This window comes from Juglans microcarpa x Juglans regia, chromosome 6D (genome assembly GCF_004785595.1).
Source record: "Juglans microcarpa x Juglans regia isolate MS1-56 chromosome 6D, Jm3101_v1.0, whole genome shotgun sequence".
Taxonomy (NCBI): Eukaryota; Viridiplantae; Streptophyta; class Magnoliopsida; order Fagales; family Juglandaceae; genus Juglans; species Juglans microcarpa x Juglans regia.
The window spans coordinates 11,456,464-11,468,702 of NC_054604.1; the positions used below are offsets into that span (position 1 = coordinate 11,456,464).

At 36.8% G+C, this 12,239-nt stretch overlaps 1 protein-coding gene across 1 annotated transcript; it reads right to left on the reverse strand.

The window, feature by feature from the left end:
* Window positions 1–1,182: 1,182 nt before the first annotated feature.
* On the reverse strand, window positions 1,183–5,762 carry LOC121234888 (peroxisomal 2,4-dienoyl-CoA reductase [(3E)-enoyl-CoA-producing]). Its single transcript, XM_041131026.1, has 5 exons — window positions 5,456–5,762; window positions 3,666–3,825; window positions 2,843–3,012; window positions 2,377–2,599; window positions 1,183–1,565 (listed from the first exon to the last, which is right to left on the reverse strand). Exons 1-5 carry the CDS (start codon window positions 5,639–5,641, stop codon window positions 1,411–1,413), a joined length of 894 nt encoding a protein of 297 aa, XP_040986960.1. The 5' UTR covers window positions 5,642–5,762; the 3' UTR covers window positions 1,183–1,410.
* Window positions 5,763–12,239: the final 6,477 nt, after the last annotated feature.

Consider the following 12,239-nt stretch of genomic DNA (forward strand, 5'->3'; position numbering starts at 1 on the left):
CTTGGGAGTATTAACACATGAGAGGATGTGAATAGGTATGGAGGATAAACCATGTTTTGGCAACACATGTCTACCTCCAGCTCATAGCATTTTTCCTTTCCACCCAGCTACCTTATTTTTCACCTTTTTCAATAAAGGTTCAAACATAGCCACATAAAGCATTTTGTAATGCACAAGAGCATCCAAATACGTCATTGGAAAAAAATCCCTCCCTGAATCAACTAATGGCAGAAATAATAGCTCTCCTTGATCTGGACAGCTTGGGATGATCCAAAAACTTACTTTTTTGAGGGTTTATTAATTGGTCAGATCCTCTCTAGTAAGTTGATAGGAAATCAAAGAGGTTCTTCAAACTTCTCTTATGTGAAAGTTAGAATGACAAGTAAGCATCCTTAGAAATCTTTATAGGGCAAAGTTTTTCCATCATTCAACAGATTTGAAATTCATCTGCTTAGTGCTTCCTCACTTAAATAAAAAGTAGAGGAGATAGTGGATCTCCTTGACATGGCCCTCTACTTGAGATAAAGAAACCCTTTAGAGTTCCATTTAGAGATAATTTGAGAATTTTGTAAATAATAGTAAGATAGTTTGTGAATAGTAGTGAGATAGTTTGAGTTGAATATTTTTTGGGTTTTGGGAAAGGAGAAAAAGTTGAATAAAAAATATTATAAGAATATAGTTTTATAATATTATTTTTGTTTGGGATTTGAGGAAGTTGGAATTATTTTTTTATTTGAAAATTTGAAAATTTGAAAAAGTTGTAATGATTTGTTTGAAAATTTTGTATTTAAATTATGTTTGGGAATAAGATGAGATAAGATAAAAATTGTGTATTTCATATGAGGTCCCAAATAAGCCCTAAAATTTTGATTCTAAGAAATACTGTTGTGCAAGAGTAATCCAATTCTCTGAGAAGCCAAAAGCTTGAAGCACCCAAGATAAGTATTTCCAGTTCACCCTATCAAATAATTTAGCCATATCCATCTTTAGAAGCATATTTCCTCCCACAAGACTTTTTTAAAATACTTGAGGTCAATTCCTGTGCTAAAGCAACGTTTTCAGTAATAGGTCTCTCACTAACAAAGACCCCTTGGTTGATGGAGATGAGTTTAGGCAATAAAGCTGAAAGTCACTTGGCAATAACAAAGGCCTTGGCTGGAGTATTTGGTAAATAATCCAGCATTGCACATCTTAACTGAGATGTCTCTTACTAATCATATTAGGAATTCAGAGAAGTTACACACAAAAGAAGAAAGTTTCCTAACTCTTGAGTGACTTCCACAAGCGCCCTCTAGGTTGGTTTCAAATTTCTAGAAACTTGAAAGTTGAGATATTAAAATGTATTTCATTTAAGTTTTGCCAAGTGGAGGGGCAACGAACCCATAATGATTATGTTTGTATTCTGTCGGCTTATAGCTTGCTAGTTGGAGGTCCCACTGGTTTCTCTCTAGACCTGCTTTCCACTGCTCGTGAAAGCTGCCTCACTGCTTCTTTTGGCAGATGCCGAGGCTTGGTCAGCCAAAGACCTCCATCAACAGGAATAGTGGTTCCATTGACGTATTTACCTGCAAAAATTACATGGATAAATAAGTATGTAATACAGTGAAAAATAAAAGATACATGCGGATAAGGATTGAAATTAGTACAAAGGTAATAAATGGAAAGATTTTAGTACATGCAAGCATTGACGAGAAAGTAATATAACAGCACAGCATTGCTTTATGAGAAAGTGCTGGACACAGTTTACTCTCCAGCGCGCTGAGTTTTAGTTTATTTCCCATGTTTCTAGGAATTTAAGACAACAACACATGCATATCGTACATGAGTTCCTTAACAGATTACCTCAGTCATGACTCAGCATTTTGCATGCTAAATATCATTTGCATGAGACATGTGCTAACTAGGACAGTCTATTTTCTTAAAACGGGTTTGCTCAGCTTGTTTTTTATCGTATACAATAGAAAATAATAAACAAAGCTGTTCAGATTAAGGATATAATTGGCAAAGTAAATACATGCTTAGTAATTGTCATGCAATCCGTAAATCAGAACAAAGAGGTGGGAAAAAGAATAAAATGGAGGATCAATAGATATGTAAGACAGTCGAAGAATATAACTAGACTGGAATTAGCATTCAGCAAAACCAATAGCCACTGAAACCAAAAACCTTGCAAAGCAGAAGGACAGACTCCCACTCTCTCAGAATCAGGACTGGAATCTATAGGGATAATATTATTTTTTGACAAGTATCTATGGGGATAATATATAAAGTACACATATATGCACACATAATATACCTACATATATGGATAAGTTCATTAAAACAAAATGGAGATGTTATCTATAGATAACTGCATGACTGAACAAGGTTGCAAACCTGCATCTGAAGCAAGGTAGAGAGCAGCCATAGCAATATCCCATTTCTCCCCTAGTTTATACAAAGGCATGTAGTCTCTAGCTTTGCTATTTATCTCCTCGGGTGCAAGTTTACTCATGCCAGGAGTATCACCAATAGGGCCTGGTGCAATGCCATTGACTCTAATATCATAGTCAGTTCCCCACTCTAGTGCCAAGTTTCTTGTAGTGGCATCCACAGCTGCCTGTTAGAAAGGATGCGGTAAATATACCATATATACATATGTTCATGCATACGTGCATACATACATATATAGGTGCATAATCCTTGTTACAATTATATTTCATGTCATAAATATTATCATAGTCAAAATCCTATACCTAGTGAAGGAGACACCGAACTAGAAATATGTACTGTAATAAACTCTTGCAAAGAAATTAATACCGGAGTCAGATATTGGTAACATTTACAAAACAATGCAACGAACCTTGGCTGCAGATACATGGATTTGATACCAAGAAGCTGTGTAATGCAAAGTAGCACTAATGTTCAAAATTGTTCCACCACCAGATGAGCTCCTTCCTGGTCCACCTTTCTTGAGATACTTAAGTGCTTCATGGCACATTGTAAATGTACCAACAGAATCAATATCCATAACTGTAGGGGAATGGTTAAAACCAATCACACATTTGTTCAAAGCCACCAAAAGAGCACAAATTGATAAGCATGATTAATTACCATACAAGAAACAAACTCAAGCTTTCCAACTACCAAATGATTAGAGAAAAGCCCCATATATGTTGTGACTCGAGATCATGATTTCTCTAATGAAATTAACTTATTCAATTAACATAATACATTTTTTCCATGCCACATATTATTTATCTTTGCTATGTTTCCTTGGTCTAAAAGAGCAAAATCATAGTATGGTTATTCTCAAGATTTCAGCAACTAGCTAGAATTTAGGACACATCCACAAAATCCCGCTTTCATATGATTTCCCCTAATTGTTTATTTTCTTCTTTCGTTACATTTCAGTTAACAACTTTGAAGTTCTCAAGAAGCCTCAATTTCAAGCCACATTAAGAAAATTTGAAAGCGCAAAATATTCCGAAAAGCAAAAAAACAGACTTCCCAAATATATCCCATGAGGTTTTAAGCACTTGTAAGATAAGGTGAAATTATCTCTAAATCATATCACATAATTTGTATAGGAGGAATTTTGATGACCATTCCTCTAAGCAAGCATAAAAAAGAAGATCCAACCAGATACCAGTTATTATTATAAATTTCAAGCTGCAACGGAAAACCTGTTCGAAATCCATTAGGAGACAAATCCTCTGCTGACACAAGAAAATTTCCAGCTGCAGCATTCACGAGAATGTCTAGCCTGCCAAAATGTTTAAATGTTGAGTCCACAACTCTTTTTGCATCTTCCTGCTTGCGAACATCTCCCTCAAAGCCAACAGCCTCCAGGAAACAGACAACTTTATAAGACTCTGGGGGATAATCAATCAAAAATTTCAAAAACAAATCACATAAAATGGCTGCCAATAAAAAATTATGATAAGTGCTACAGCCACAAAGAGATCCGACAAAGAAAACCCACAAATTGACGTGACTTCATATAATATGTTAGATCTATTTTACAATAAAAGTAGTTTTACAATTTAACATACCACATAAAATCACGTCAATTTCTTATCAAAAATAAAAAAATAAAAAAAATCACGTCAATTTGTAGATTTGCTTTTATAGGATCTTTTTGTGGTTAAAGCATTTCTCAAAAATTATATCCACGTCTTGAACATTGATTAAACACCTTCCAACCATAGGGTATCAACACATTAAGCCATCAAAAAGAGTCTTTTTTCCCTCTGTCATACAACAAGCAAGGTAATGAAGTTAGTGAATTCTTCATAGTCCTTTTTTTTTTCTTTTTTTTTTTTTTTGGGGCGGGGGGGGGGGGGGGGGGGGGGGGGGGGGGGGGGGGGGGGGGGGGGGGGGGGGGGGTGGGGGGCTTTTTTTTCTGCATTTCATTACATAAAGTAGGCATACAACCAGATTTGTTTGTTAATTCTGATCTTTCCTCTTTTCTCTGTTAAGTTAATTTTCAAATCTTTCACGTTTCACGTCATATAAAAAAAAAAGGTTCAGATCTTTCATGAGCACTACTAATATATAAAATTCTTTTCAATTATAATAATAAAAATATAATTGATGAGTAACTTTCAGAAACTGATTGTGATACGAGAATTCAATCGGTACAATCCTGGTTTATTCAAGCCTCAGAAAACTGACAGATGCTATGTTTAATGCACTTGATAATCCTATAATCCCATGGCAGCAAACCCAATAAAGTAAGACTATAACCACGTACATTTAATTGTCAAGTAACAAGGATGACGATGGGATTGCAAGTAAAGAATCATTTTATCTAGAGGATTTTATGTGTCTCGGAAACTGTAAACAATAAGGTTACGGTTACCGCGCGCATCCCTTCTTATATCTCTTTAAGATGATATTTTAACATTTCCGTGAAGGAATCCAAGCATTCATATCCGTAATATAGGGGCGGATGTAGGCGGTACTATTAACTCAGAATTTATAATTTTAGGATTCCGATTCAGCTCTGGCAATTTCCTCGTAGACCAAGCAACCCTGATCAGTGCAATTGGGCATGGGCACTTTCCTCATAGAAGAAGCAAAATACTGCATGCAGCAAGCTAAAACCGAAATCCACATGAGGCCCCAATGTATCAAAGAAGCCAGAACCTCAGAAGAACAAATTAATCTAAACCCGTATGGGCATACGCGTCAAAGGAATACAAACTCATTTTCTTTTTCGTTTCCCCAGGTATCTCATCAGCTAAACAGAGCTATAATTGAGAACCACACAAAAAATGAAACAAAAGGAGCTAAATTCGTATGCAATGGTGGGTAAAAGTCAACAACTACTCTTTCTTATTATTAGATCGGTTTTCTCAGGAGCCATAAAAAGCAATAAGTAGAGAAATAGAAATAAAAGAACGCAGATGCTGGGAATCGGAGAATAGAACCGGGAAATCGCTAGAGAGAAAGTTGAAAACAAAAAGTGTACCGGAATTCCAAGAGAATGAAGAGCAGAGACAGCAGTGTCGAGGACTTGTTTTCGTCTACCCATGATGGCGATTGAAGCTCCATGTTTACCAAACTGTGTTGAAATCTCGAACCCAATACCGGAGCCACCACCGGTTAATAAAGCCACCTTTCCTTTTAGTAAATCGGCGTTGAACGGTGACTCCATTTCTCTCTCCTCTCGCGCTCTCCTTGTTGTCAGCGTCTGACACGCTCGTGTAATCTGTCATACAAGGCACAAATACAAAACAGGTGCAAACAAACCTCACATGGTCACTCTGGAGTTCAAAGAAGTTAAAACGTTTGTGAAAGCCGCGTCAATCGATGACTGGTAGGGTGTAATCCGAGATTCTCTGCCATTTGATTTTATTTTGTTATACAATTTTTTTATATTATTAAATATTTAAAATAAAAATTTACAACATAATTAAAAAAATACTTTTATAATCACTAAGAAAAAATAATTATTCAAAAAACTGTAAACAATCTCTCGGCCCAAGCATTTTCCTTAAATTTGAAGAGGAAAGAAATTATATAAAAATAAATTTATAAATTTATATAAATTTTTTATAATATGTTATATTTATTTTATAATAAAAATAATTTTATAATTTAATACGTTACATCAAGCCAATCACTTATGAATTTATTTGTATGAAATCTTTTTATTGTTAAAACATTTATCTTTAAACTTTACACAATATTCATTTTTTGACTTAGGGTTGTTGCCACCTAAACGAGGTATATATCCACCACCCTTGCCTTCATTGCAGGCGGATCGTTAAGACAATATTCAAACCACTATCACAAAATAAAAATTAGATTTGAGTCTATGACTAGGGCAGGTTAGGGGCATGAGATGAGACGTAAAATTATTATCACATCTTATTTTATCTTATTTTATCTTATTTTCAAATATAAATCAAATACCAAATTTTCAAACTAATCATTACAACTTTTTCAAATTTTTAAAAAGAAAATTAAAAAAATCTAAATTTATCAAATCTCTAAACAAAAATAATATTATAAAACTATACTATTACAGTATTTTAACTTTATAATATTTTTTATTTAATATTTTCTCTCTCTTTTCCTAAAACTCAAAAGATACTCAACTCAAACTATCTCATTATTATTTACAAACTATCTTACTATTCACAAAATTCTCATCTCATCTCACTCCTCAAACAAGCTCTAAAAATTATATTTTACACTCAATCAATAATAAAAATTGACCAAGAGCCTCAAACCTAGCCAAGCCTATCTAAGAGGATTTTAAATATGTGCCTTTGAGATTAGGGGTCTGTTTGGAAACACAAATATTCTCAGATATTCTCAAATTACTTCACGATTATTCACAAACTATTCAAGATTATTTTCACTACTATTCATAGATCATCTGAGATATTCTTAATATCCGAATGAAGCCTAGATTTGTGACTTCAAGACTACATATGTGCCTTTAATCTAGGGTCATGCCCATGGGTTTGTGCTTTCGAGAGGACAGGACCCACTTCGGCATCTATGACCATGGTCATGGGTCTGTGCCTTCAAGACTACAAGACCTATGGTCGCAACTTTGGGTTCATAATTTAGAATCACGACTATGGTCCATACTACACGGTATTTGTGAGGATGAGACTCGAAGTCGTGGTTCCGGATATGTGTTTTCGACACCCACAACCATGGTCATGGGTGTGTGCCTTCAAGATGATGACACCCACGACTCCAACCAATGGTTTGTGCTCCAGTGTCTTCAAGAGAATGGGACTTTAATGCACATGGACTATGGTAAGGAGATGAAGAAATTAAAGATGAGGACCATGAGTAGTAGAAAAAGGGAGGAGTAGAAGGAGAAGTGTGATTATGCAAATACAAGCTCTTTAGATCTAGATCCAACTACTACAAGTCCAAATCTTGGAGAAGGAGAAGAAAATGGAGAAAAAGAAGAAGGAGAACATGGAGGAGGAGAAGGAGGAGAGTGATTATGAAAATACAAGCTCTTTAGATCCAAATCCAAATACTTCAAGTCTACATCTTGTAGAATCCAAATCATCTTCTCTGCTTTCAATAGTTCTTAAAAGAATGGAAGTTTAGACCTACTTTTCCTCACATAAATGAAAGTCGAGACAAACATACCACTATTGCAAGATCAAAATTTACTAGGTAATACACACACTTTGTAGTCCACTTTCTAGATTGTATGATAGACTGCGCAAATAATATTCCTTGCACAAGTGGAATTTTTGTTGGAAATGAAGACCATCCTAAAACCAAGAAATTATAGGATTTGGAGTCATGGACTACTCCTCTAATCCCATTTCCTCTCCTTTTCACTTTCATTTTCTTTTCATCTGTATTGTACTATTTTAATTTTGTTTGATATGGATGTTAGTGCTCTCACTCCCTTCTTTTTGTACCCAAGTAATACTTAGTATATTCATATCCTTATTCTAGAAAACTATGTGAATTGGCTCGAAACTTACTAAAATGGCCAACAAAGTTCAAGGCTTTAAGCCATTTAAAAGTTGATTTTATGTTTTGACTTTTATCTTAAAGATTTATATTCTCCTCTCAAGTAGAAGCTATGCAAAATTATATTATATTCTTAAAAAATGAAAATATCCGAAGATAACTAAAAATTTAGAAGGGGAAAGGAAGGAGAATGAGAGTCCTTTTGCAAGGCAAAAGTTTTGAATGGAATATATTGGTCAATGTGCCCAATTTATGAACCCCAATGCACAGAGACTAAGGTTGTGTTTGGATGTTAAAGTAAGTTGAGTTGGGTTGAGTTGAAATGATAAAATATTATTAGAATATTATTTTTTAATATTATTATTATTTTGAAATTAGAAAAAGTTGAATTGTTTCTTATATTTTATGTTAGAATTTAAAAATATTATAATGATGAGTTGAGAGGAGTTAAGGATCCAAACGAAGCCTAAATGTCCAAGCCCACTTGTTGGAACAGAACCCTTGACCAAATGGCTACAAGCTTGCCACATGGCAAGCATTTAAGAGTAAATAACTCATAAGAATCTCAATAAAAGCCATCACTTCACAAGAAATCATGTATCCAACACTAAGGCCTCTTTCTTCCCCAAACTCTCTCCATTTGATTTATCCCTAGAACATATTTAATGATAGGAGTGTTTCACAATCGTCTAGGATTGGTAGTCCAGAAATCGTTTTCTTCTCTTTTAGGGTAAGGAAGCCTTAACTAGTCCAACTATTAACTAGATGATGGGCTAAGCTATCAATACAATTGAGAATCAAATCATTATTTATACAAATATTTAGAGTTAACTTGATTATATATGCATAATTAATATCTCAATTGGAATAAGATTAAACATGCGACAAATATCTAATTAGTTTGTAGTTTGTGAATGATAGTAAAATAGTCTGAGAATATTTGAAAATAGATGTGTTTCCAAACCGACCCTAAGAGTTGAATGGTACATATTATGTGACTTTCACCCAATGATATTGTTGCAACATAAATTAGAGGTAAAAAGCCTCTAAACCTATGAGGCTTTTGTAATAGCCCTACGAGGCTGCGAAGTCATTTTTATCACACTCTTTGTAGTTCACCCAAGGGTTTCATCTTTCACCCATTACCATCCCTCATCCTTCTTGTTCATCCAGCCTCTCTTGATTTATTTAATCCCCTCTCAACACTTACATTATTATCATTAATTGTTGTATTCACCACAACTTTCTTCCTCCATGAATTATGAAAAACCTATAGACATTAGAAACTTGTTAACTAACTAGGGAAACCCATCATACTAGAACCAAATCCTCAACTAACTCAAAGTGTTGAAGTCCTCACTCCGGTTGAGAAAATTATATAATTCAATTCATTGGTCAAATTAGTGGTTAGAGGCCAGCTTAATCAAACATAAGTTTATCAATGGATTTTCCCTTGAAGCACATGACTCATTCACCTTCCTCAACCATGCGGATCAACATAAAGCTTTAACCTCTGCTCCGTGGAATATAAGTATGATGTATGATATAAACATAGCCAACATTGTGAAAATTGGGTGGAAAATTCTTAATGGTTCTAATCTCATTTGGGTACAAGCCCTAAATGTAACACCTCACTCTTTCCTTCTGACGTAACCAAATTTTGAAGACGAAAATTATGTAATAGTCTGCCCTCCTATCTAGTGACCGTGAGCCTCGTTATGTGTGTCGAGCCTCGATGGCGTATTTCTAAAGATATTATGTGATTTTTAAAGTACGCATAGTGTTTTAAATGCACTGAAAATATTTATACGAGGTATTTTCAGTGTTATTGAACTAAGCTTGATTTTAAATAAGACAATTATAATATTTTTGAAGAGCTCCAAAAATATTATAATTGTCAAAAATCATTTTAATATCATTTATTAAAATGATTTCAATTATTTAAATATTATGTGATTTAAATTATGTTGAAAACTCTAATTAATTAAATGGTTTTATTTTTTTAAAGATATTAAATAAGACTTCATTATTTTATTAATAATGAAGGAATATTATTTTATAAACTAAAGTTTAGTTTAAATAATATTCTACCTTTATTCCTCTTAGTGTTTTTAATTAAGTTAATGTTTATGCATTTTCAAATCAGTATTTAAAGTCCATTGTTAGATCGTTTTGAAAATCCCAAGATGGAGAGACTGGATTAAATGCCCAGCCCCCTTCTCTTTCTCCCTCACTTTTCCCTCCCCTCTCTCTGTCCTCCCTCTCCCTTACGTCGCACTCTACCCTCTCCCTAGCCGATCCTTCCCTTGCTCATCCCGGCGCTGCCATGCGCCGCCCAATCTCACCGCCACTACCAGCAGCTTCCCCTCACGCCGGCAAGCTCCCATCGGCAAACCCAGCTCCCACCTCGCAACCGTCCTCCCCCACGCATGCACATAGAGACCCAATGCCTAACGCAACCGTACGCGGCCACCACAGTCATCGAGCACCACCATGAGCTCCGCCTTCCCTCCCCCTTCCTCCTCCCCTTGTCCCAGGCCCATAGCCTCCCTCACACGCACGGGCTTCTCCTCTCCCTCAAGCACAGGTTCTCCTCCTTCCACCGCCGTATGTCACCACCCACGGCAACCAGCCACAGTCTTGAGCTTCCTTTGGCCACCATCAGTCTAACCCAACCACCTATGGCCCCGATCTACCCCTCACGCATGCTCACTCTCTCTCACTCTCCCACAGCTCCTCTCCACTTCACAGCCTAGATCGGCCGTCGTAGACCACTGTGGCGCCACCCCAGCGCCACCACAAGGCCACCATGAGTCCTTCCAAAACCACACCTAGATATCCAAATGCCCAACCAACCACTATACGTGGGTTAGCCGCCACGTACGACCCTTTCGACATCATCGACTATGATGATCAGCGAGCAACGCACGAGTTATCCCGTCGATGGTATAACCCTCTATCCCTCGTTATTTATGTTATTAGTTGATTGGTTAGGTTGTAGATTGTGTTGTTAGTATTGCGGAGTTCACTGTGTAGTATGAAGATGTGATGTGCTGTGTATGTGAAGTGTTAGGCGTAGTTGGGAAGAGTGATGTGAAGTGTCATAGACTATGCTGTGTAGTGTTGTGGACTGTGTTGTAATGGTGTCGTGTGGATTGGGAAGAGAGTGTGTACTCTCTTGGCGTAGTGTGGGATAAGGAGAGTATATGTAAAATATACCCTCCTGACAGATTGTGGAATGGGGAGGAGTACACACAGAGTGTATTCTGTGTGGCATAGCGTGTGTGAAGGGAATACACGTGGAGTGTGCTCCATGTGGTGGAGTGATGCACCATATGGTGGGTATGCCGTAATGGTGATGTGGCGTAACATGTGTGAAGGGAGTACATATGGAGTGTGCTTCATGAGGTGAAGCGACACATCATGTGGCGTGTCGCAGAGATAAGGATAATTGAGTGATTGATGGGCGTAGAGCATGGTGAATATTGTCAAGAATTGTGGAACATTGTCCCGAAGTAGTTATGGTGTGGCCTGCAGTCTGAGGTGTCGGGTGTCACCGTGTAGTTGACTTATGGCTGGGAGTATGGGTGAAGTCGCAAAACAAGTGTAAGAGTGCGTAGCGGAAGCATAATTGGGGAATTTTACAAAGTGACATGGTTACTAGCAGTCGTGCTTATGATAGGTGAGGAGTTAGCAGAGGAATGGCGCAGCGGGATCGTGGCGAGATGTCACAATGTGATAGGAGTACGTGAGGAACTGCACTCATGATGAGTTAGGAGTTGGCATAAGAATGGCATAGCGGGATGTCAGGTGACGTGACACGGTCACAATGTAGCTCGCGTTATATGACGTGATGTAAAGCATAGTCGTGAATGAAGTCTTGTGATGTTAAGTGTTGGGATGAACTGTCAAATAGGGGTGGGTAGCATGAAGAGTCGTGCTAGCCAGGTTAAGAGAAGGTTGGTATTAGAGTATGGCGCTTATCCTCACGAGCATGTGATCAACGTGTTATATGTTGATCTTAGGTGATAAAGGGGTAAAATACATGTATAATCTAGTGAGACACGTGTGTACCAGACGGATTCACCATATGTAATGGGTAATCTGTTCTAAGCTTAGTTACACAGTGCTTAAGCCTCAGAGTTGGCTTGGAGCCGTGTGGCATTCATGGATGGGAATGAGGATTAGTGTGAGCTAAGATGCATGGAGGCAGTGACGGGTGTATTATTTAGGATTGTATGCGTGATTCTGTCGATCGGAATCATGCGTCGGAATGTGGTCAACAGGAAAAG